The sequence below is a fragment of the Amblyomma americanum genome, chromosome 4 (genome assembly GCF_052857255.1).
Source record: "Amblyomma americanum isolate KBUSLIRL-KWMA chromosome 4, ASM5285725v1, whole genome shotgun sequence".
NCBI lineage: Eukaryota > Metazoa > Arthropoda > Arachnida > Ixodida > Ixodidae > Amblyomma > Amblyomma americanum.
In genome coordinates, this window is record NC_135500.1 from 55,386,934 (window position 1) to 55,412,438 (window position 25,505).

A 25,505-nucleotide genomic window follows, 5' to 3' on the forward strand; every position below is an offset into this window, starting at 1 on the left:
CTCGCAATAGAAAACAGTTTGCTGCGCTTGTCACCTTGGATGTCAGTAAAGCATACGACAGCGTTAAGCACTCGACTCCATTACTCAGATTACAGGAACTCAACTTCCCAAGCTATTTGGTAGCCTGGATTTCTGCTTTTCTGCAAAATAGAGAATTTTTTTGCTGCCAAAATGGTGTTTCATCTAGGAGATTTCAACAGACAAGAGATGTACCGCGAGGATCAATTCTCCCACCTATTCTTTCTAACATTTTTCTAAGCTCAATTTCATGCAGTCAAAATGTGAGAACTTATATGTACGCCGACGATATTGCATTTTTTCTTCAGCAGGTTAAATTCACTCTTTATTGAACCCTGCAAAATTACCTCAATGTTCTTGACAACTGGTTACAAAAGAATTCATCTGCCCATCAATATGAAGAAATGCGCATTGTTAGTATTTCCGGTTTCTGTTCCTGTGAATACCTGCCTGATATATAGAAATAACATAATTCCTGACGGTGATGTATCTCGGAGTAATATACGACTCTACTCTATCCTGGCGGCCACACATTGAGCAAGTTTCTGCAAATGGAGTTCGGGCCATTGGCATCCTGACAGGCTTTGTAGTGCTAGGTCAGGCATGAGAAGGCATACATTTCTTATGATATATAAAATGTACGTCCGCCCAATTTTGGAGTTTGGCGGTGTTCTATTCTCAAGAGCTCTTGCCTATAAACTTCGCCCTCTTGTGCTCTTGAAGCGTAAGGCGTTGCGCCTTTGTCTGGGGCTTCCAAAATATGTCACCAATGCTGTTCTGCACCTTGAGGCCCGAATCCAATCGTTATCAGCTAGGTTTCGCCTTTTAACAGTTCAAACATTTTTTAAATTGTACGACTCACCTCTTCACGCCTCAAGTATAATATTTCTTAGTCAACCTTCCACCTTTTTTAGTGCCGCCTGGTCTCGTTTTCATACACTACAGTTATGTTTCGCGCAGTCCCTCCTTGATCCCATAAGCATTCATTTCAAAGATGTCCACCAAATGTATAACAACTCATCTTCTGTTCAGATTGAATTCGATGACATTTTCCTATCGAATGCAAAACTGCAGCCCTTTCCTCTTCTTCACAGATTGTTGCAAGACCACCTAAGGTCATTTCCCTCTCATGTTCTTATTGCTAGCGATGCCTCGCAGGATCGCCAAAAAGCAGGTGTGGGAATTTTTACGCCTTCACTGGGTTGGTCTTTTTCTCTCCGTCTTCCTGACTTCCCTCCAATTTTTCTGGCTCAATTATTAGCAGTAATCTTAGCCTTACGAAAATTAGAATCTACCGTTCCTTAGATTGTGGTTATGACAGACTCTCTGTCCATTTGCTCTTCCTTATCCTCACCCACAGAGTCTTAATGATTATGCCTCTTTAAGTTCCTGATTCCGCTCCACCTAAATTCGGTAAGGTTGCTTTGGGTACTAGGTAACACGGGCTTTCACTTAAATGAGGTTGCAGATTCGTTAGCGACGGCCTCTCTCTGCGGCCCAATTATTGCTGTCCTGCCAACTTGTGCATATACAGCTGCGGTGAGGTTTCGCAGCTACACAATATTTCAGGAATTCGCTGCTTCTGCTCTTACATCATCGCGCAAATATCAGCATCTTCTGCATTTATGGAGTAGCAATGACTAGCGCTCGCGCAGACTAGAGGTCTCTTTCACGCGTTTGCGTTGCCGAGTTCCCCTTCTAAATATCTACCTTCACAGATCTGGCCTGGCGGTACCCCACTGTGTCCCTTTTGTGCCGAACCTGAGAAAATAGGTTCTGCAGCCGCTTCTCTCATTTGAGGAAGCGTCTTTTGAAAATTCCATTTCATCAACTGGGTTTGCCTGTGTCCCGCGCGGTTGTTCTTTCCATTGGCGCTTCTTTGCTTGGACGAAAAGACAGCAGTGTGCGCTCTGCTGTGCAAAATTTCCTTCAAGAAACGCAGCGACTCGCATTCTAATTTCTTTTTCCCGCTCTCAGTCAGTACGACATTGAAACATTACAGGCATTGTATATTATTATGCACATTAAGCCATTGTCCAGTCATCGGGCTCCAAGTTAACAGGACTCCTGTCCATTCAACTTCCAATCTATCAGCCTACATGCTATTACCACTCCTTTCCCTGCCAAACCTTTCCTGTATCCAGCAATTAACCGCCTGCGTCTTGGCCACTCCCCCGCAGTGGGTATGTGCCAGCACTGTTTGAAGCCTACCTACCTACCTTCTCCTCCAGGTGCAGATGAGGCAAAGAAAAAGAAAAATATCGCGGCTGTTCCTTATGTGCATCGGTTTTCGCACCAACTAAAAATGCAGGTAACCGATATGGCGTGAATGTTTTCTTTTCTTCCCCCCAAAAAGTGCGCAGTATTTGTGCTCGGGTTGCTGCGCGCAGTGGCATGCGGGACAAAAAGAAGGGATGTACTGTGAACAATGGTAACCGCTATGTGTAATGTGTGAATGGAGTGGTGTACCTCATTCCTTTCTCTCGTGGTCGGACCTATATTTGTCAAACGGGCCGTTGCCCAAATGTGCGACTTCAAGAGCAATTTTTGTCCCTGAAAAAGCCGCCCTTGTCCAATATTTCGAAGCACTGATTTCAATTCAATTCAATTCTTTTTTATTATCATTTCTTCAGTACAGTACATAACATCACTGTCTGGATCCTTAGCCAAAGGCTAGTTATGGATCCATGCAATAAAAGCAAAGAGATTAGTGAGGACAAATGATTTCTACTGCATGCCAAAATAATACACATAAGAATGGTGGAAACATGCAAAGCGTACAAGCAAGATGGTTCAAATTACAGAAATACAAGAGGGCTCATGACAAAAAAACATATGAAGACAGGAACAGCATTTTTTATACAAAATAAACGCAGTTGCCTTAGAAGTGATTATTCAATGACATATGAATGGCAAACCCAACATAGACACTACAGAGAATAATAAGAGACAATCACTAAGCGATTTGCATTGTAAATCAGGTAATTATTTGTGACAGAAAAAAGGTCTTTAGTGAAATATAAGGATTCGACGTTGCAAAGACTGCATAGGGGATTTTATTCCAAGTTTTTACCCCTTGATACTCGAAGCGGCGCTGGCCATAGTCATTGCGAGATGTAGGAACCAGAAATCTTCCCTGTGCTGCTGAACGGCTGTAAGTTGGGGCTCTATGGAATGTGTTCAAAGGAAAGGGGGAGGTGCCGGAGAGGACTCTTAGTACGAGTAGTGCAACGCGAAAATCTCGAAGCTGCAATGCCGGCATTATTTGGAGTCTAAAAAACAACGGGCGAGAAGGCGTATATGGTGTTGTGCAAGTCATTATTCTCAGTGCCCGCTTCTGCAGGCGTAAAACAGGTTCAATGTGAGTGATGTAAGTGAACCCCCATGATTCTATACAGTAAGTTAATTGGGACTGAAAGAAGCTAAAGTATATTGTTTTTAGTGTGTGTATTTCGAAATGTCGCCGAGCTTTGGCCAGAACGAAACATGCATAAGATAGTTTGCTACGCAATTTTTCGATATGCGGTTTCCAGTTTAATGCAGCGTCTAAGGTTACACCCAAGTACTGAATAGTCTTAACTTCTTCAATTTCTTTATCTCATATCGTTATTGCGGAGCAGGTATTCTGGTATTTTTTATAAGGGGATGCAAATATAATATATTTAGTCTTACCTATGTTCAAAGTGAGTCTATTTGTTAAAAACCATTTATTGACTCTCTGAAGTTCTGAGTTTAAAGTATGCTTGGCTATTTCAACGGAATTAGCGGTCACCAACAATGAGGTGTCGTCGGCGTACATAATGGCACGGGTATTTATTAGGCAATCGGGTAAGTTGTTTATGTAAAGTGTAAAAAGTATTTATGTAAAGTGTAAAGTGTTTAAGTGTGTAAAGTGTTAATGTAAAGTGTAAAAGTAAATGTACAGGCTGCAAGCCTTTGTGTTATAAAACTACCATATTGTTTCGCCATGCAGACCAGTTGACTAGATAAATTGCTGAGGCATATCATATCCGCAAGAATGAGCAATCGTGTGTGGCTGACCCTATGGTGGTCTTGCATGAGTGAGTTTTTATATCTAGATGCACCTGCTTGATTACCTTCTATGGGCCTGCGTGAACGCTTGATTTGTTGGGGTTTTGTATCTTTCTCTTTATATTCAGCGTTTTTTTGTAATAAACGCTCAGTGGCGAGAAAGCGCCTTTGTTGTCTTGTCTACCTTGTCGTTCGTCGTGAGTGCGCTAAACTTTTTTGTGAATCATAACCAACTAGCTCAGGTGTCAATCCTTCTATTCAGAGCCCTCACCCACCCGCCAAGTGCCTTCACCGGCCGAGTGGTGACCAGTATCCGCCTCCGCCGACCCACAGCCATTATGTGCAGAAACTGCCTTGTAATCGGCCACCATGCGGGATGTGTCTCCACACACTGACGCTTTTGCGCATTGTGACTACTGTGGATAACAACTTCCTTCATGATAATCTTCGACCGCTACTCCGCACGAGTGTGTCCTCCACTGTTTTCGCTTGCGCGGAAAAAGTGAGACGCACTTTTGCAGGAAACGCCGGCAGCTCTTCCTCCTACGGCATCACAAGACACTTCTGCTCAACACACGAGCCACCGACGTCTTCTAGCACTGCACCCTTGGAATCAGACACCACCGCTATTCGTTCCGGCATCAAGCCCCGGTCAAGACCATCAGACCGGCCCTTCCACTCACCCAGCGACAACTCCATGACAGGCGTCTTCATCGACTCTTGTAAGTCCGTAAGCCACTCCTCTATCTCTCTCCTCTCTCACACACACACACATATACACACACATAATGCAACAGATAAAGCCCCCGAACTCTAATCATCCTATGTCAAGATCTGTCGCGACGCCACATATGAACTTCATTAGCGAACCCTAACAGAAATGGGAGGCTACTTTTACTGAAGTTACGAGTCTACTAACCACCCTGAAAGCACGATGTCAAGCCAGTGCCTCTGCGACAAATGCCCTCTCCAAGAAATCAGCCTGTGTATACATACACACAACTCAAAATGCAATATCTGCTCCCTCAACTCCTCAGTTCGGTAGATAAGCTCCATCGGATCCTCCGCAAACGCCCCAAGACCGAAACGACGTAGTGCAGCAGTGAAGTTCATAACGATACCAGCTCTCTTTAGCGCCAGCTCAAGTAATCGCCTACAGTATCCATCCTCCCTACTCTGTATTTGGCAGTGGAACTGTCCTGGTTACACTAGGGCTGCCCAACAGTTTTTCATTGCCGCGGCGCACTCTCAAGCCAGCGTTCTCTTTCAGCAGGAAACGAACTATAAACTTTCAAAATTAACGGCTCTGTGCCCTGTACTTAGCCTCTTTATGCCCATGGCGTCACGGTCTTGCACCTTACATGAATGTTACACTGGTCGCCAAAGCCCTGCCGGGCATTCAGGTGGCCATCATACATTTCAATACCACAGACACAGATTCAATCGACGTCAAGTGCAGCGTAAACGGAATTAAAGCATTCTACTGCTCAACACGTACCGCTTACCGAATGCTGCTCTTAGGGTTGGCGGCGCCATGTAAGCCACCTGGGAATATTCCTCATCATACCCGGGGAGGGGAGGCGTCTCATGACTCCCTCCTCAACGACAATGACATCAAACAGTGCACAGGAACCGGTAGCTCCATTACACGAGACAAAAATCCTGATCTCACAGGGACAAGAGCACTCACAACGAACCGTCTTGATAAAACCTTGGCAGCGACCCCTTCCGCAATGAAACCACCGTACCTCTTTCGAAAGAGAAACGTCGCCACCGTCCAGCCGGCCTCCCTACCGCTCACAGGCAGGCACGCCATTCATTGCAATCTCAACATCCTTCTATGAAGAATCGACTTCTTTGATCCTACCAGCTCCTGATGGTGTTTGTAAGGAACAGCCCCTTAAGGAACGCTCCACACATCCCTGCAAATACTTCGTCCAATAAAGTTTCCAGTCAGTCAGTCAATTTACAGACAAGAAATACGGAATTGGCAACCAATGTTTTTAACCACTGCTAGCTTCTTTATTTTTTAAGTGCGCTTGCACTAAAACCTTCAATCTCAGATTTCGGCGACGTTTCCTCGAAGCCTCTTTTCATAGCCTTGAGGTTGCTCGGGAAGAGCAACCTGGGTCTCACAAGCTCCACCGGCAACCGCACCAGCCGTTGCAGGGCAGTGGCGCATCGCTTAACATCGGCACCACTGCGCCAAGAAGTGGTACGAGGACCGGGCAGGATGTACAGGATGAAACATTCAGCATATATTGGCAATAACCCATTAACGCTTAAGTCCGATATCGCGGATCTTTGTCTGAAGCATGCTGACCCTGAAAACTGAGCCTCGAACCGAAACCTAAGTGAAAACAGAAGTGCTAGCGCACCTAATTCGCATTTCGCCTAACCATGCAAAATCTTTCGCATTTTTTTTAGGTAGCACTACTAGGAGTACATTCCGATATCGGGCATAAGAGCGCATCTGAAGCCTGCTTTGTCGCAGGCGGCGCACCTACCACAGGGTTGTGGGCAACCTGCCAGGTGTGTACACTTGGCAGGCCTTCGGCGAAGGCCTGAGTGAAGGGTACACCTGGATGAAGGCCTTCAAGGGAAACGCCTTCATGTTAAAGGCTTCAAACCCTCTGTGCTAATGGCCTTTACGTCAAATGTTCTGAGAGCAAACTTCTTCAGGCCGGAGGCCTTCATAGTAAATACCTTCCGGTTAAACGCCTCTATGTAAAAGGCATTTAGGCCAAATGCCCTTATGATAAAGGCCTTTGGGTCAAATGCCTTTAGCTCGTAACGACCTTAAGTGTCCATTTTAACAGGAACTACTGCACGATATTCGTCGCTTAGCCATGCTAAACAGTGTGCATTTTTTTGTGCCTGTGTGTGGAAGGGGGATGGGGGCGCTTCATCTATGACACTCCCTTCGAGCGGATGTGGTGCTCACCGCCCCTTCCGGTGACGCAGAGGAAGCAGAGCGCCGCCAGCGCGGAGGCCCATACGACGCGGTCGCCCAGGGCCATCAACACCTTGGCCACATCTCCGTGCCTGGTGCCTCGGGTCCACTCGTACTTGTAGAAGATGCACGCGGTGCCGAGGCCAAGAGCCGCCCCCCACAGTGCCGCCTCGACGCCCTGCGAGTTCCAAAGGTCGTTGCGGGAGAAGCCCTGCAACGCGTGTGCTCTAGGGAGAAGGCACTGGGGAAGAAGCAGCCTTCTTCTTCAACACAGAAAAAAAATGACTGCTCGGTACTTGATCACACCAGCAGTGCTAGCTCTACAACCTGAATTTTTATCCCCATCGCAGTACTGAAAAGATCGAAGGCTGCCCATTGTCTTGAGTTTCATCGTAATCAGCTAGTATCATGGAATTGGCTGATGGAGCAGGGCTCCTGTGTAGTGCATGACCAATGCTCCCTTGATCGATCTTCCTTACTCCAGACGCCACCTCATCGCTGCGCCCGGTTCCCTGCCACCTTTCTCTTCATTTGGTGTCCACTCTGTTACTCCTGAAAACCGCCGGCTAACCGTGGTGGCACCAGCTGCTAGATCCGGCAATGCATTTTTAAAGAATAAAGTGGATTATAGCACGCGAAGGAGTCACACAAGTAATAAAATGCTGCACAAAGTTGCACAAAGCGGCGCCACACCACTGAGCGACTCCACTTGGCGGTAGCGGGTAGGCGCCCAGCATTTCCGAGTACTCGAGCAATTCCTGCGGAGAATTTTCCCACAGCTTAAAAGAAAGGAATGCATATGAAATCCAATTTTACGCCGTGTATCGGACCACAGTATTCTTAGTAAACTAAAAAATAGGAAATTTAAAGTCCCAAGTGGGAGAAAAATGATTTCCTGATGAAACACTTTCTGCAGGGTGGTTTTGTCAAATGAGGAGGGCCACATTCTGTGCGCAATGCAAGAGTACTTGCCCAACTTTCGTCAGGAACCGCCAGAACACTCACAGTTCCTGCACTTATGAAGAAATTGCTCTACTCGCCTCAGCGTGTCCATAAGAATTCAGCCTCTATTTCACATTTGTTATAATACCCAACAATTCTGGACAAAAGCATACTTTTAAGCGGGAAACCATTTATGGAAGCAATTTTTTGTATATTGTAAAATTTCAGTCTAACCATCAATATATGAGCAGACCACTCGACTGCAGTCTTGCGTTTTGTTTTCTATTGACGTTTTTGTTATCGTCAAAAGCGTTTCCCTATGGCAGTCTTAACTGCTTGCTGAGACTGATGGAAACACTTAAAAAGAATAAATTTTGCTACATATCAGATGAATGGAGCATGACCTTCAATATTTCAATGAGAGTACCTTACAGTTTTTCAAATTTCAACTTTTGAGCTAGAGTTTTGGACATGTCTGCGCTGCCTTGATCGGGGCGCTGGCCTTCGGCGCTATATTAAACACTAATGGTTCTCCTGTCTGCCTATTGCTAAAATTTTTCTCGTGCACAACAAAAAATCTTCAGACACTAAAAGGTGGCGTGTGCCTGACTCGGCAGGTTGTTCGCCTCTCACTCGGTACCTGGGTACTGCGAACTCTGCGTGTTATTTTCGTTCCACATTTCTCAGTGCGGGAGCACTACTTCACGAGGTCAAACCGGCTCATCGGTTTCTGTGATGCTTTACCTTGAGGGTGACCTTGAGAAATACATAAATAGATAAACAAAATATTGCCGTGACAGGGATTCGAACCCGTGGCGGCGCGAGTAGATCACCTTCGCTGGCCACAGCTCGAGAGAACTAGGCTGTCGCCGCAGCCAATCACGCATCCTGTAAAACTCGCACACTGTGGCGCTGTGCACTGCACGTCGTCTTCATCAACTATACTACTAGCGAACTAATATTCGCTCTTTAACCTATGTGGCCGTATTCGCAGAAGGATGTGCTATTGGTTAGCGTGGAAAACGTTGTGGCACAAACATGGTACTAGAGCAATGCGCGTTGGCGTTGACAACACTGCTGCGGAAACGCGGCACTGGAGCATGGGCCACCGGCGTACATTGGGTAAATTGGCACTGATGATGTAAAAGTTGAAGACCCGCAAAACTGTCAATGGACATCTCAATCACGCTTTCAGGTGCGAGGCGTTGGTGCCCACCTGCAAATAAAACTGGGTTTTCGCAGATTATTTCGTGCTTAGCGATACTGAACGACCATCCCATTATGCAATTTTTTTTCTTTATTCGACAACAAAAACTTATTTATCTCACTCTAGTGTTAGGACTCGCCAGTGAAACGCTGTGAGTATAGTCACCTATAAAGGAACCATCGATAAACAATTAGTTAACATGCACGCAAATAAAATAGGATGATAGGAAGGACGCAAAATATATGATATAGAAAAAAGCATACAGTTTCAAGGAAGCCTGGCAGTAATATTATAATAGGTTCTTGACGCTTCTTGATCGTTTTGGGTGGACAGTAGCAGAGCAATAGTAACAGTTGACGGGCATCAAAAAAACGGGGGAATCATATTAACTGGTTAACTGGTTAACTAAAATGTAAAATAACATTCCAGTTATTATATTTAGCTGCTGAGTTGTAATTAATGATCTGTAGTAGGCCTTTAGTGAGATATCAGCCAGCCTTTATGATTTCTAAAGCGAGATTGCCTTTGGTGCTGTTACTCAACAAGTTTTAGCCATCTCGCACCAAAAGACGCACGCTTTCTCAAAGCCCGCATCTCTGGCAGGTCCCGTTGTAGCACATGTGCCACATGACCAGCATTGTCGCGACTGCGCTGGGATCCACGCCTCTCCTTGCTATGTGCTGCTCCCTGCTACAGATCACATAGTAGAGAGCAGGTCACGTGACGCCGCGCCATGCAGTGACATGAACGGGGCGCGTTTTTCGAACGTGCGCATCTTTTGGCGCCAGATGGCCAAATTTTTTGAGTCACAGAACCGATGGTAATCGCGTTTTCGAAATTCTAGAGCCTGCTATGGCTCTTACTAACAATTTGCTACAAATCTCTAATGCAATAGCTTAAAAGTTAACGATCAGAAATCAGCAAACCAGCGTAGTTGACCTGTCTTCTGATGTCCGCCAACACTGATAGTTATTTGACGAAGCCACCTCTGTGCCTCAAGAAGTCTATTTTTCAATCAGTGGCGGGCTTCCTTGAAACACCCTGGATCATGTATGTAAAGAAATTATCCGAGTTTTACCGTTGCGGTAATGAGAACCTTCGCGAGAGATGGGTAGCGTTAATCACTGATGATGATGATGGATTTTTATGGCGCAAGGGCATCTATGGCCAAAGAGCGCCATGACACAATGTATTTTTCAAATTCTCAAGGTGGGGTCGAAGACCTATTTCCCAAGCATTTCACCCTAAATAAGCCGAGCACCAGACCAGCGGAAAGCTTGTACCCATTGTATCACCGGCGGGTACCCGGCGGCACTGGGGTCGAACCCCGCACCTCCCGCATGCGAGGCGGATGCTCAACCACTTGGCCACCGCTGCGGTGCGTTAATCACTGATGCCACTCGGAGCGTTTAGTAACTGGATAGGGCTGTAGGGTATTTGTTGCACTTACGCAGCCAGACCTGCGCTAGCACCACGAGAAATCTCTAATGATTGCATTTTGCTGAGAAAGTGGAGTGGCCGAGTGCAGTAACCAGTGGTGCGGTGTGAAGGGGCGGAGATAGAAGTGCAGGGCGGGCGTGCGTCACGCTTGCGTGCGACCTCCCGTCACAGACCGTCACACAAACTCGCTTATCCATTTACATAAAACGCGATTCTTGCGTGCGAGGCGCCGCGAGTGGATCTAGCGAAGGATGGAGTGAAATGAGCGAGAGGAAGAAAGGGAGATTAGTGATAAAGACGAATGTAGTGGGGAAGAGCGCAAACGACGCCGATGGCGATAACGTCATGTTTTCACCATACGTGCCATATACAGCTCTCGCTGTAATTAATCCAGGCTCACCGTATTAAAAGCACTCGAAGTGTTAAATGCACGGACGCACGGGAAATTTGAGCTCGCTCATGGTAAACGAGGGGAGCATATAAAGAACAGACCGCAGTTTAGGGACACTAAGAGTTGTTGCGAGAGCCACGGTCCTGGAGTCTCATCTCGGACAGCAGCAGTTGGGGCACCCCTCCAGCCCAACCGCCGGCGTCCCGTCCCGAAAAGACACAACGCGCACCCGTCCACATGTAACACGTGTGGCTGCTGAACTTTCCCATTTTCTTTGATCTGAACATTCCTATAGGCTTGCCCTCCCTACCTTAGCGAATACTGTTTTCCACAAACTGGAGAGTACTTCTCGACCCCTCTGGATTTCTACTGAAGCGTTGGCCATCGTCATGGGCTTGCGGAGGCGCTCTGGTAGCCTGCCACAGCGACTGCAGTTTAAACAGTAGACCACATTCTCCAGACACACCGATTTACTTCCACGTACAAGTATTTGAGACGCCATAGCACGTGGTACGCGTGAGGACGCCAGAGCTAGGAGGGCTGAACCTCTTCCGAAGACACGTACGCATTGTGCCATACGAAGCAAACATCATGGGCGTTTCTTTACAAGCCAATTCTGTAAGCTCGGTGGCTTACCTTTGATATCTTTTTGTTCTTGTAGTGTTCCACGGCATAGAAAGTGATGCATCCGCCGAAATAGCAGGCAGCGTGGTAGGTAGGAAGCATGTAGACATCGGTTATGTTGTCCAGGAGCTCACTGTGAATTGCATGCATAAAAATGGCCTGAGTTAAAACAAAATTTTCCAGCTTCTGTCTCGAGTAGCTACACTCTGCCTTCAACGCTATAAGCTATACCTTCTAGTCAAGGGTCTGACGGAATCACGTATGGTCGGGATGGTAAATGATATTAGTAAGTCGCAACGACCAAAAATTACGATGGAATGACGTTTCGTCTCCCACACGGAACCCTTGTTCACAATGAGGCAAAATGTTGTGGTGGGGCCTTTTATATACGATCCAAGGAATCTCGTGTAGATAGGTGGTAAATTCCCGTCATTGCGATTGATAATATGCACTGCGGTATGAATAATCAGCGACTCAGTATAGAGTCGACCCCGCCGCGGTGGCTCAGTGGTTAGGGCACTCGGCTACTGATCCGGAGTTCCCGGGATCGACCCCGACCACGGCGGCTGCGTTTTTATGGAGGCAAAACGCTAAGGCGCCCGTGTGCTGTGCTATGTCAGTGCACGTTAAAGATCCCCAGGTGGTCGAAATTATCCCGGAGCCCTCCACTACGGCACCTCTCTTCCTTCCCACTTTCACTCCATCCTTTATTCCTTCCCTTACGGCGCGGTGCAGGTGTCCAACGATATATGGGACAGATATTGCCCCATTTCCTGTTCTCAAACCCATTACTATTAGTATTATAGATAGAGTCATCATTTTTTGTCTTTCTCTTTGGCGACCACACGTGCCTCTGCCCAGTTAATATTGCGGCTGGAAGATACTGAGTGCTCGCCAAGCGCATTTTGTTCTGCGCGCCGGTTTTTCACATCATACATATGTTCACGTAATCTGCGTGCAAAATGTCCTGTTTCGCCGATGTATACTGATGGGCAGTCGGCACATGGAACTTTATACACAACGCGTGGGAATCTTTTTTTCTTAAGCCCCTCTTTGACATTGATAAGTTAGCTTCTCAGTTTTAGAGATGGTACATAAGCAGTGTGCACACCATATGAACGTAAGATACGCGCAAGTGCATCACTGATGCCTGCGACGTGTGGGAGTGCCGTTCGCTTTTCCGCTTTGCCATCCGCTTTTCATAAGCCTGATGTCCCGTTGCGCGCTATTGTAGACTTCACCCGTTCGCCTCATCAGAATTTATCAAAATTTTTGCACCGCGTTATCTCCCCGCTCGTAGGCAAAAGACCTACACACACAAGCAACACCCAGGACTTCGTCGAGATAGTTCGACACCTGCAAGTAGAAACCGGCGATATAATGGCTTCTTTCTACGTAAAATCCCTTTTCACAAGTGTTCTAGTAGACCTTGCCGTGAAAGTCTGCACCGCTGCCCTGGAAGCCGACCCAACGCTACCTGAAAGGACCCCTATCGACGTTCCAGACGTGACTCGACTTCTTCGTTTCTGCCTGACAAATACCTATTTCACGTTAGAGAACGTCCCTTAAAAGCAGATTCACGGTGCTGCGATGGGAGCTTCCATCTACGTCACGGTCGCAAATCTGACCATGGAAGAAATCGAAGGCCGCGCGCTCGCTGCATTCACGCCCGCCCCCAATGGTTTTCTAAGGTACGTTGATGACTGCTTTTGCGTGCTGAAGAGAGAAGCACCGAAAGATTTTACTGTACAACTGAACAGCATAGAGCCAGCAATACAGTTCACCGTCGAAGAAGAAATCGATGGCCGTCTCCCATTTTGTGTACCTGCTTGTCACAAGAGAGTCCTGAAGATTAAATTTCAGCGTTTACCGAAACCCCAACACTCCGGCCGTTACCTCAGTTATTGGTCAATTCACCCAGATTGTCAAAAACGTTCTGTTGTCTCATCGCTCCTCCGACGAATGCAAGTATGTTCCAGGCAGGAAGACCAAGCGGCTGAATCGCAGCACATACGACATGATTTGACGACCTGTGATCACCCGGTGCACATCATCGACTCCATGCAGCGAAAACTTGACCGCCCTAAGAAGCGGCCAACCAAAACTTCGGAAACGCGAACGGCACTTCCATACGTCCCAGGCATCAGTGATGAACTTGCGCGTATCTTACGTTCATATGGTGTGAATGCAACAGTACCAAGCAATCCAGTGGCGCCATACAGCGGCTGAACTGTTTTAGATGGGACTTGCCATGCCATGCGCACTCGATGGGCTAGGGGATTCGTCTTCTTCCTCGCTCGAGCTCCCTGCTGTCTTGCACTTCCAGCGCGTCTAATTAAACCTGGTTTGAGTGCTTCGCCCGTTTGTCGGTGACATATTTGGTGGAGGTGCTGGGTGACGGGCCCTGTACGCTGACCTCGAGAACACTCTTGACGTCAGTTCTCAACGCGTGGCTACAACACAAGTCCACAAGGCGAGCCGCCACCTGCGAGGCCTACAGCCAGAGTTCGGCCAACTCGCAAGACCAGCAAGGGCCATTACGTCCGCTACGGCCAGCCAGACAAGTCAGCATTCCGGGAATTCCCCACCGTTCGTTCTTCACACGCCTCGGTCGCCCCCGTCATTCCACGGTGAGAGGTTTGAGGACGTCGAAGACTGGTTGGCCAGCTTTGACCGAGTGGCGGGTTTCAATGAGTGGGACGGCGAGCGCGAGCTGCGCAAAGTCTACTTTGCGCTGCAGAACTCGGCCCAAACGTGGTTTGAGAGCCACGAAGCTTCCTTTACCACCTGGGAGGCTTTTCGTGGAGAGCTGCTGGCGACATATACCAGAAGCGAAAGAAAAGAGAAGGCTGCAATAGCCCTGCGCTCAAGATCACAGCAGCTGAATGAGAGCGTCGCGATGTTCATAGAGGATAAGACGCGACTGTTCAATCGGGCCGACCCTGCTATGCCCGAAGCCCAGAAGGTACGCCACTTAATGCGTGGCGTAAAAGAGCAGCTATTTGCCGGACTGGTCCGTGACCCGCCACGAACAGTGTCCGACTTCACCAAGGAGGCAATGGGTATCGAGCGCTCTCTGCAGGAACGGAGCGCCCACTACGGACGTCAGGCTACTGTAGCAGCCGCTTCCAAGTGCACGCCTACGTCGCTACCCGCCGATGATCTTCAGGAGCTTTTAAGAAGCCTTATGCGCGAGGAAATGGCGAAACTTCGCTTTGAAGCTCCACACGTCAGCGTCGCTGCCGTAACGGACGTGGTCCGCGAAGAAATACAACGAGTTGTGCAGCCACCCCCAGCTCCACACCCGGCGCCCTCCGTTATGACGTACAACGAGGCGCTACGAAGTCCCGGGCCAGCGATGCGAGCCTTTTCCCCCGTCGCTCCTGTGCCTTACCTGCAGGAGCCAGTCTCAACTGCACCCTCCGTGCCGCAGGAGTTCAGGCCACCCGTGAGCAAAGCGCACGTTTGGCGTACGCCAAACAATCGGCCGCTCTGTTACCACTGCGGGGAGCGCAGCCACACCCTCTGCCACTGCCCCTACCGCAGAATGGGTTTAAGGGGTTTTTCACCTGACGCACCTCGACCACGCTACGGTGAAAGACCACGGGATATCGAACAGTATTTGGCTGATAACGTGCAATCTTCGACCTCGCAGCGACGCCAGTCCCGATCGCCATCCCCAAGGCGGTTCTCTTTGCCCGGCCGCCCGTCATCCTCTGGCCAGTTCAGATGCACGTCCTCACGTCGGGAAAACTGAAGACGGCGTCCTCCGGGGGTAGGGCTGCCGCTACAAGGCCGAGTCAAGAGCCTCCACCCGACGATTCGCCGCGACGCTCCGACCGACGACGACCTGAACCGACGACCTCGACGACGCGCTGCGACCGACTGGTCTCCGCCGAAATACCGGTATCCGCCGACAACCACGACGTTACCGCACTAGTGGATACCGGCGCGGATTTTTCTGTAATGAGCAGACGGTTAACCACAGCCTTGAGGAAGGTTCTGACTCATTGGTATGGGCCGCAAATCCGGACAGCTGGTGGCCACGTGGTAACTCCGATCGGTGTATGCACTTCAAGAATCCAGATCCACGGTGTTACTTTCCATGGCTGCTTGCTGTGTTACCCGCGTGCTCCAATGACCTCATACTCGGTTTGGATTTCCTTCAGGAGTACGGTGCCGCTATATACCTCCAGGAGCTAATAGTGTCGTTTTCCACTCAAGGCCCTGTCGACGACAATACCGAGCCACGCATGGCTACGTTATGCGCCTGTGACAACCACGTACTGATCCCGTTCCCAGCCAGCTTGTTTGCTACCATCGAGTGTGATAACAGCCCCAGCACTCGTGGTATCGCTGAAACCAATATCTCACTGATCCTGGGTCGGCAAGTCTGTGTAGCTTGAACAGTGAACAGTGGGCGAACCGAACTTTTAGTGACCAATTTTGGTTCCGAACCCCAGTGTTTGGCAAAACAGCCATAGCATATTTCGAAGAACTTAGCGAATCCGCGGGACCGCACTCGCTGTCCGAAATCCCGGCATCAGTGGAGGCACCGACCACTCCCATAAAAACCGACGTGAACCTGAACCTCCCGTCTAATCAGAAACGCTGCATCGAGAGCATTATCGAGACTTTCCGCGACTGTTTTGCCTCCACCTCCAAGGTTGGGCAGACTCCGCTCATAAAGCACCGCATTATAGTTGACGCAAACCAGCGACCGTTATGCTAGCCGCCTTATCGAATCTTTTCGAAGGAACGGGATGCAATTCGCCGACAAGTTTAAGACATGCTCCAAGACGACGTGATACAACCGTCGACGATCCCGTGGGCATCGCCTGTTGTTCTAGTGGCGAAGAAAGATGGAACCCTGCGGTTGTGTGTTGATTACAGGCGTCTAAAAAAAGTCGCCAAAAAGACGTTTATCCTCTGCCACGCATTGATGACTCCCTGGACCGGTTACGCCACGCCATGTACTTCTCGTCAACAGATTTACGCAGTGGCTATTGGCAAATCGAGGTGGACGAACGCGACCGGGAAAAGACCGCCTTTATTACACCGGATGGTCTGTACGAATTCCGGGTGCTTCCTTACGTCCTGTGCTCGGCTCCTGCTACATTTCAGCGGATGATGGACACCGTGCTTGCCTATCTAAAATGGCAGTCTTGCCTAGTGTACCTAGATGGCGTAGTCATCTTCTCCGCCACGTTCGAAGAGCACCTGAGGCCCCTGCGCGCTGTGTTCGCAGCAATTCGTTCTGCCGGTCTTTCCCTCAAGCCCAAAAAGTGTCACTTCGCCTTCCAGGAGTTGAAGTTTCTCGGCCACATCGTGAGCTCTAAGGGAGTCAGCCCTGACCCCGATAAGACAGCCGCCGTCGCTGCTTTTCCCGTGCCAACCGATAAGCGCAGTGTGCGCTGCTTTCGGGGTCTCTGCCCCTATTATCGGCGTTTTGTGCCGAACTTCTCCCAGATCGCGGAGCCCCTCACCCGCTTCACGAAAGATGCCGAACCGTTCCTCTGGGGCCAAGAGCAACAACAGGCCTTCGAAGACCTCCGCACTCGTCTCCAGAGTACGCCCATCCTTGGCCACTTCGATGAGTCAGCCGACACTGAACTGCACACCGACGCCAGCAACATCGGCCTCGGTGCGGTTCTTGTGCAGTGGCATGATGGTATCGAACGTGTCATCGCATACGCAAGCCGAACCTTGTCACGCTCGGTGGCGAACTATTCCATTACTGAAAAAAAAATGCCTGGCAATTCTGTGGGCAGTGACCAAATTTCGCCCGTATTTATACGGCCGCCGTTTTAGAGTCATCAGTGATCACCATTCACTTTGTTGGCTGGCGAACCTCAAAGATCCCTCGGGACGGCTTGCACGCTGGAGCCTTCGCCTTCAAGAGTTCCATGTCACCATCGTTTATAAGTCCGGTAGGAAGCACAGTGATGCTGACTGTCTGTCTCGTGCTCCTATCGAGGATAACCGAGCTGATCCTGACGACGATTCCATTTTTCTCGGTGCCATCTCCACGTCCGTCCTCACTCAACACCAAAGGGACGACAGTGAACTACGGCCTCTCATTGAGTATCTTGAAGGAAGCGCTGCGTCGTCCCTGCGAATCTTCTCACGTGGACTGTCATCATTCTGTTTGCGCGATGGCGTTCTGTATAAGAAAAACTACAACCCACGGAAGCTGCCTATCTGCTCGTCGTACGTGCGGCCATGCGCGACGAAGTCCTGCACGCGTTCCATGATGACTCATCTTCTGGTCACTTGGGTTTTTCCCGCACTTTGGCGTGGATACGCCAAAAGTACTACTGGCCCAGGGTTGCTGCAATTGTCCAGCGTTATGTCAGAACTTGCCGCGAGTGCCAACGTCGCAAGATGCCGCCGACTAAGCCAGCCGGACTACTGCAGCCTATTGATCCGCCACAAGTCCTATTCCACCTAGCCGGCATGGACTTACTCGGCCCATTTCCGGAGTCCTCGCTGGGTAACCGCTACATTGTGGTCGCCACCGACTACCTCAGCCGGTACTGTGAAACTAAAGCTCTCCCTCGTGGTACCGCTGACGAAATTGCGAACTTCTTAGTTCAAAATATTGTACTTCGTCACGGTGCACCCGTCATCGTTGTAAATGACAGGCAAAGGCATTCACCTCGGCTCTTATGAAGGAAGTTATGCGCCTGAGCGGCACAAGTCACCGCAAAACAACAGCTTACCACCCTCAATGCAGCGATGGCGTAGAGGTAGAACATCCGCCTCGCATGAAAGAGAACCGGGGTTCAAATCCTGGTGCCGCGCAATTATCCACCGGGTTTTAAAAAAAAATCCGCGTGTCCATGGAATTGCATAACCAGGCCTGGAGTGCGGCCTAATCTCGGTGATCAGAACCGATAACGCACCCTCTCACCAGAGCAGGATTTGGCCACCCTGGTGTAGCACTTGGCCACAACCTTCTATGATCAAACCAATTAACCCTCGGCCCTCAGTCCCCAGCGGCTGCAGAGCAACAGACCACGGCGGCGGTCAGACCTGTGACGCAGCGGAGGGTGCTACTTATCTCTGGCTCCGGACAGGCCGCCATTGGAATCTGAACCTGGCAACGTTTAACGCTAGAACTTTAGCTAGTGAGGCTAGCCTAGCAGTGCTGTTTGAGTAACTAGCGGGAATTAAATTGGATGTGATAGGGCTTAGCGAAGTTAGGAGGACAGGTGAGGCGTATAGAGTACTAAAGGACGGACACATACTGTGCTATCGCGGGTTAGAGGATAGACGAGAACTTGGTGTGGGATTCCTCCTTAATAAGGATATAGCTGGCAACGTAGAGGAGCTCTACAGTATTACCGAGAGGGTAGCAGCTAGAGCAATTAGGCTGAATAGGAGGTACAAGCTGAAAGTGGTGCAGGCCTACGCACCCACATCCAGCCATGATGACCAGACCGTTGAAAGTTTCTATGAGGACGTAGAATCGGCAATGAATAAAGTAAAATCGCAGTACACTGTACTGATGGGCGACTTCAATGCGAAGGTGGGCAAGAAGCAGGCTGACGACCACGCGGTAGGTGACTATGGGATAGGCTCTAGAAATGGAAGGGGAGAGGTACTAGTCGAATTCGCGTATAGAAATAATTTACGGATCATGAATACCTTCTTCCGCAAACGAGAAAACAGGAAGTGGACCTGGAAGAGCCCCAGCGGTGGCACTAAAAATGAAATAGTCTTCATACTATGCGCTCAACCTGGCATCGTTCAGGATGGAAAGGCCGTCGGAAAGGTGCGGTGTAGCGACCGCAGAATGGTAAGGTCTGAATTAGCGTATATTTGAAGCGGAAACAGAAGAAACTAGACAAGCGGAAGCTCATTAATAAGCTGGCGATAAGAGGGAAAGCACAGGAATTCAGACTTTCTCTCCAGAACGGATATTTGGCTTTAACAGAGGAAGACGACCTTAATGTTCAAACAAAGAATGTTAATCTGACTGCTATCATTACGGAGTGCGCCGTAGAAGTAGCTGGCAGGATGGTTCGACAGGATACCGGCAAGCTATCTCAGAAGACGAAAAATCTGATTAATAAACGCCAAAGCATGAGGGCTTCTAGCCCTAGATACAAAATAGAACTAGCAGAGCTGTCGAAGTTAATAAATAGGCGCAAGGTAGCCGACAAAAGGAAGTTTAATATGAAGAGTATCAGGCTTGCTACAGATAATGAAGGTAGTCTAAATGTGACGAAAAGGAAATTCTAGGCATACGTAAAAACCAGATGTATGCGTTAAAGCGCAAGGAAGGCAACCCCATTATCATTGTGGATAAGATAGTTAAAGCAGCCGAAGTTCTCTAGACAAATCTATGCACTAGCCAATGTAATGAGAACATTAATGAGAGAGAGAGTAGCGGACAGCAATGCGTCGTGCCGTCAGTAACGAAAGAGGAAGTAAAGTAAGCCTTGGGAGCAATGCAAAGGGGGAAAGCAGCAGGTGAGGATCAGGTAACAGCAGATCTGTTGAAAGACGGAGGGGTGATTGTGCTAGAAAAATTAGCCACCCTGTATACACAATGCCTTATTACCTAGAGCATACCAAAAGATTGGAAGAACGCTAACGTTGGGAAACAGAAAGGGTATCTCACTAAAGGTGTTCTATGTCTGAGATGTTAAAAGACGACGGTTCATAATTATCCCCCCAAAATAATTATTTTAATGCGTTTTGTGGAAACTGCGTTATATGCAGACAAAATTTGAACTTCCGGGTCTTCGCGCTTTCCCTCTCCTCTCGCATACCAAAACGGCGGCGCTCCTCCGCCGGCCCCACTCACTCGGTCCCTCCCCTACCTCCGCCGCTGTAGCGCGTGACGTCTCAAAGAGTTTGGCGCTGTGAACCAATGATAAACCCCGGCTGCTGACGTCATTTGCAAGACGTGACGTCGTCTGCCAGGTTTTCGTGCGAAAGCCCGGCACCGCGCGTCGCCGCGAAGTGCAAAAGCGGGAAATTTTAAAAATGTATTGTAAATTTCCCGCCCGCTTCTAAGGCCTCGTACGCGGCATGGACGCTCGGTGGCTTATACTCTACACAGTGCAAGCATTTTAAAGCCAAGCTCAAACGCCCCTTTCTGTGGCTCTTTAATTCATAAGAAAGGAGACGCTAAGGATTTGAAAAACTACAGGCCGATAAGCTTACTGTCCATTGCCTACAAGGTATTTACTAAGGTAATGGCTAATAGAGTCAGGAAAACATTAAACTTCAGTCAACGAAATCATCAGGCAGGCTTTCTTTAACGATATACAACAATAAACCATATTCACACTATCAGGTGATTAAGAAATGCGCAGAATTTAACCAACCTCTATATATAGCCTACATTTATTAGGAGAAAGCGTTTGACTCAGTGAAAACCCGAAGAGTCCACTGAGTCAAATGCTTTCCTGAAGAGTCGGAAGACGAAGTGCCCCTGCTAAGGTGGCTGCACATCACTCCAGTGAAAAATCTCGCCATCCGCAAAAATACGTTCCTCATATCAAGAGAATTGACTTCACACCATCTGAGGAAGCTCCCAAAGCTCATGAGCCGTCTGACTGGGTGGCAGTCAGCAAATGTCCTTCAATCATCCCGGCAGCTGGTCTGGGCTCCGAGGCTAGGCCAAGGGCCACCGGTGACGCGCTGGCAGAGGTGGCTTCGCCGGCGTCGTTCACCACGGTTTAGCAACACATCTTTTGACAACTGAGCCTGGGTCCCAGCTCCTGGCTCCTGCTGCTGGTCCATCAGCCGCAGCGCACATCCCGCCTTCTCAAAATGCACCTCAGCCCGTGAGCGATCTGCCCTCTGGGCGGAACTACGCAATGACTGCCAAGCCTCCACTGCTGGTTGGGGCTTAAACAGTGCAGAGTGAGGAGGAGAGCTCTCCAATGGACCTGTCTTCAGCACCTCCATCCATGCCACCGGCTTCTCGAAGTTCTCAAAAGCGCCCATCAGGAGACACTGCACAGGATTCGTCTTCTGCCAACTGCAGCTCAAAATGTAAGCATTCCTGCCCAGCGTATGCCAACCAGGTGGCTGTGCCGACGTCGGGATCGGTTTCGTATAAAGTGGCCATTAAAGCTCTGGCAGCCAAAAGCCTGACAGACATTCCGAAAGGATTCTACAGGCGAACCTGGAGGAGTGTCTTGGGACCAAAGGTTTTCTTGGCTTCACGTCTAGAACGAAATCTAATACCATCGCTGTGTGGCTCCCGACTTTGGCTGCTGTCGAGCGTCTGCAAACACTCACGTGCATATCGATTACAAGCGAGATCTCGGTGGCGGTCCAGGTGTACCTAGTAGAAGGCTCTGCCCTACAACACTGTGTAACGTCGACGTTGCCGAAGACCAGACGACCCTCCAGCGTGTGTTGTACTGTCCAACCCACCGTGTCATCCAAGCGCGGTATATGGGAAATGGGCACTCGTGCTTTGTCACACTACAAGGCCCACCAACTCTTCCACAACAAATTTACTACTATGGCTGTATTCTGCGGCCTCGCCCTTACCAACCGAGTGCTGTCTATTGCTACAGCTGTTTCAGACCTCACCACATGCGCCGATCATGCCCTTTTACAACGCAAGATGAGGCTCGACCACAAGGCACACCGTCTTACAGGTGCGGACTTTGCAAGACTGACGACCACGAGATCACCTCTCCAACTTTCCCAACAAAACAGAAAGCAACTGAGAAGGTACGGCGCGGGATCTGTAAGCAACTGCCTCCGAATGAAAATAGAGCCTCGATACAGAGATCCATCAAGTTTGCGGCTCTCCAGTGGGATGAAGACGACTGGCCGGGGCTTTCTGAGCCCAATCCACCTGCAGCCCCTGCCCAACAGTCGTACAAGTGATAAAGTGCAAAGATCGCCGCCGCCTTCAAGATACAGAAAAGCACAGCATACTGGAACCTCTGCGTGAGGACATGGCAGCAGTTGACGACCAAATTGCACGCCTTTTAGCCGAGGTCCATAAGCTACGGCAACACCGTGAACTGCTTGCTCGCCGTAGATAACCAGCGGAATCCGTCTCCACGCCAATCAATGCTGAAGCGCCTTCGACTACGTCCAGCCTCATGCATTTTTCGCAGACTCTACCAGGTCTACCGCAGCACTACAGGATAACTCAACAACATCCCTCCTTTGATTTATAGTAAACCAGTTATCTAACCTGACATCAGTTCTATTACAACACTGGAAAGCCTAATCGAAAATGGCGAGTACACGTTGTTGCGGTGTGCTCCAATAAAATTGCAGAGGCCTCTCCACAAAGCTGGGAGAGCTCAAAACTCGAATTCTCATGAACAAGCTCCAGGTGTCGGCTCTGCTACTGCAGGAGACCAATGCCTTGCCATGTATTCCGGGCTTCAATGGATACATGTCTCCTTCAATGAACGACCGTCGTGTGCACACGGCTGCCCCTCCAGGAAAGGTGGCAGTGTATGTCGATGCGCGTTTTCCTCAAGTTCACCTCTCTCTAGAAAACTGGTGCACCTCATATCAAGAGATAGTCGCAGTGGCTGTGAAGCTTCCCAAGGCAACTGCTGTGGTCGTGTCATACTATGCAAGACCTGCCGGCGGAGCTCCCTCCCCGATTAATCTGGGGTGGTTACTAACTCCACGACGACGATACTCAGGGTGGCCTATTTCAGACGGTGGTGACTAACGCCCGTCATCCGGACTGAGGGTACCCCACTTCAAGCCCCCGTGGAAGGTGTGTGCGGAACGCATTCGCGGATATGCTGTTTGTTTTACTCAACCATCCAGATCCAGCAACGCGGACTGTGCGCCATGCTCGCAGTCCAACATATGCTCCGGACCTTATGTGGTGGTCAGGACCCGGCCCTCCCTTGTGGCACCTGGAGCCAGACTGCTGGGGTAGTGACCACCATCCTATCATCGTATGTCTCCATCCATCAGGGGCCCGCCAATTACGCCGTAAGTGTTCTGTGGTCAATTGGGACACGTTTCGCACCACCGTCGAAGATCTCTCTCTGCAATCATCTACACTACTTGTGGACTGCATACAAACTGCGCTGAATAAGGCTGCTGCTGTCACCTGGACGGACGTGAATCACCCGGTGTTACGTCTCGCCTACAACGCGCGGTATAGCCGGCGCGGATGCAACGGACGCCGCGGCTTCGTTCATCGCGGCCGCAACGCCTCCCGCCAAGCGCGTCCAGGCAGGTTTCAGTGCCACGTGTCGTCGTGCGTGCGTGTGTGTGTGTGTGCATGTTTTGCCCACGCTTGTCAAAGCGCGGCAGCCGGGGAGAGGAGCTCCCCAACTGGGAGGCGAGGAGGTCTGACCGGCGCCGGCCTGGCGGACGCGCCCGTCACGTCTGGACATGTCGAAGCGACGCCGTATCGGATGACTCTTCCCAAGCCGTTCCCTCTTGCCCTCGACTCCGATGGTATAAAACGCCGCTGCCCCGGACGCCGAGGGAGACTTCGATTCCTTCCTTCGAGTAACGTGGTCGCCCTGACCGGCTGCTCTTTTGCGATGCCAGAATAAACAAGTTGTTCTGTTGCCAGTCGACTCATCCTTTGCCGGGACCTTCTGATGTTTCCAGCTTTGCCCCAGGCCGCCAGGCCAACGCTACCCTTGGGGCTTGCAACCCAAATGCAACAACTGGTGGCAGCGGTGGGATCCCGACAACGGAGGCCAGCAGCGAAGATATGCGTTCAACTGTATGCTGAGCAGCACAACGACCATCCGGGAGCAGTGCAACGAGCCCTGTGTGATGACTGGTTGCCTGCAGCGGAACGACTGCGCTGAATTCTTGGCTGCGAGGTTTGGTGAGTGCGGGACTTTCTTCTTCTGAGTTTTGCCAGGCTTTTGTTAGTGTCAGAAACAGAGCTGGTAATTGTGTTGTCGTTGCTGCCGGGTTAGTTTGCGGCAAGACAATAGTAGGCAGTAGAGAAAGCAGCATTCGGAGCAGCCATGGATTTGAAGTCGTTGCGCAAACCGAAATTGCTGGAGCTTGCAAGAGAGTTGGGTCTGGATGTCTCAGACAAACTCAGAAAACCAGAACTGCTAAGGGCTATTCTTGAGTTGGAGGCTGAGGATGACGAGCTGTCGGAATGCCTTGAGACGATTGAGGAGAGGGAACAAAAAGAAAAAGAGAAAAACGAGCGCGAACGTAAAGAACAAAAAGAGAAAGAGGAGCGCGAACGTAAAGAGCAAAAAGATAAAGAGAAAGAAGAGCGCGACCGTCAACACGCTTTGGAAATGAAGCGTCTCGAGGTAGAGATGGAACGCGCTCGTAATGGAAGTCAGGCACACGGTGCAGGAGAACGGGTATCGTTCAAAATGACTGACCTGATGCGGCCGTTTAAGCTTGGAGAGGACATTGGTTTGTTCCTGGTTAACTTTGAGCGAACGTGCGAGAAGCAGGGGTTCTCTCGGGAAACGTGGCCACAGCGCTTGCTCACTTTGTTACCCGGCGAGGCGGCCGACGTAGTCGCTCGCTTGAAGAGAGAGGAGGCAGAGGATTTCGACCAAGTGAAATCAAGTCTGCTAAAAAAGTACAGGCTGTCAGCGGAGGCGTTCCGTCAGAAGTTTCGGGAAAATGAAAAAGGCAGAAATGAGTCATATACAGAGTTTGCCTACAGGCTTATGTCAAACATGCAGGAGTGGCTCAAAGAAGAGAAAGCGTTTGGTGACCACGAGAAAATTCTGCAGTGTTTCGGGCTGGAACAGTTTTATAGTCGGTTACCTGAGAACGTGCGGTACTGGGTCTTGGATAGGCCAGACGTTAGTACAGTGGCTAAAGCCGCCGAGCTAGCCGAGGAGTTTGTGACGCGTCGGGCTCGCGGAGCTAAGGACGGTCAAACGGGTGAATTTGGCTCCAAGTCTGAGAGGCCGAAGTTCACACCCATGAGAGCA

General features: G+C 49.7%; 1 protein-coding gene across 1 annotated transcript in view; it reads right to left on the reverse strand.

The window, feature by feature from the left end:
- LOC144129507 (nose resistant to fluoxetine protein 6-like) overlaps positions 1–25,505 on the reverse strand; it is a 224,208-nt gene that overhangs the window by 11,212 nt on the left and 187,491 nt on the right. Inside the window, exons 12-13 of the mRNA XM_077663668.1 lie at positions 11,620–11,740; positions 6,995–7,181 (exon numbers count right to left, since the gene is read on the reverse strand). Of these exons, the coding sequence (XP_077519794.1) occupies positions 6,995–7,181; positions 11,620–11,740 (308 nt within the window). The remainder of the gene's footprint in view (positions 1–6,994; positions 7,182–11,619; positions 11,741–25,505) is intronic.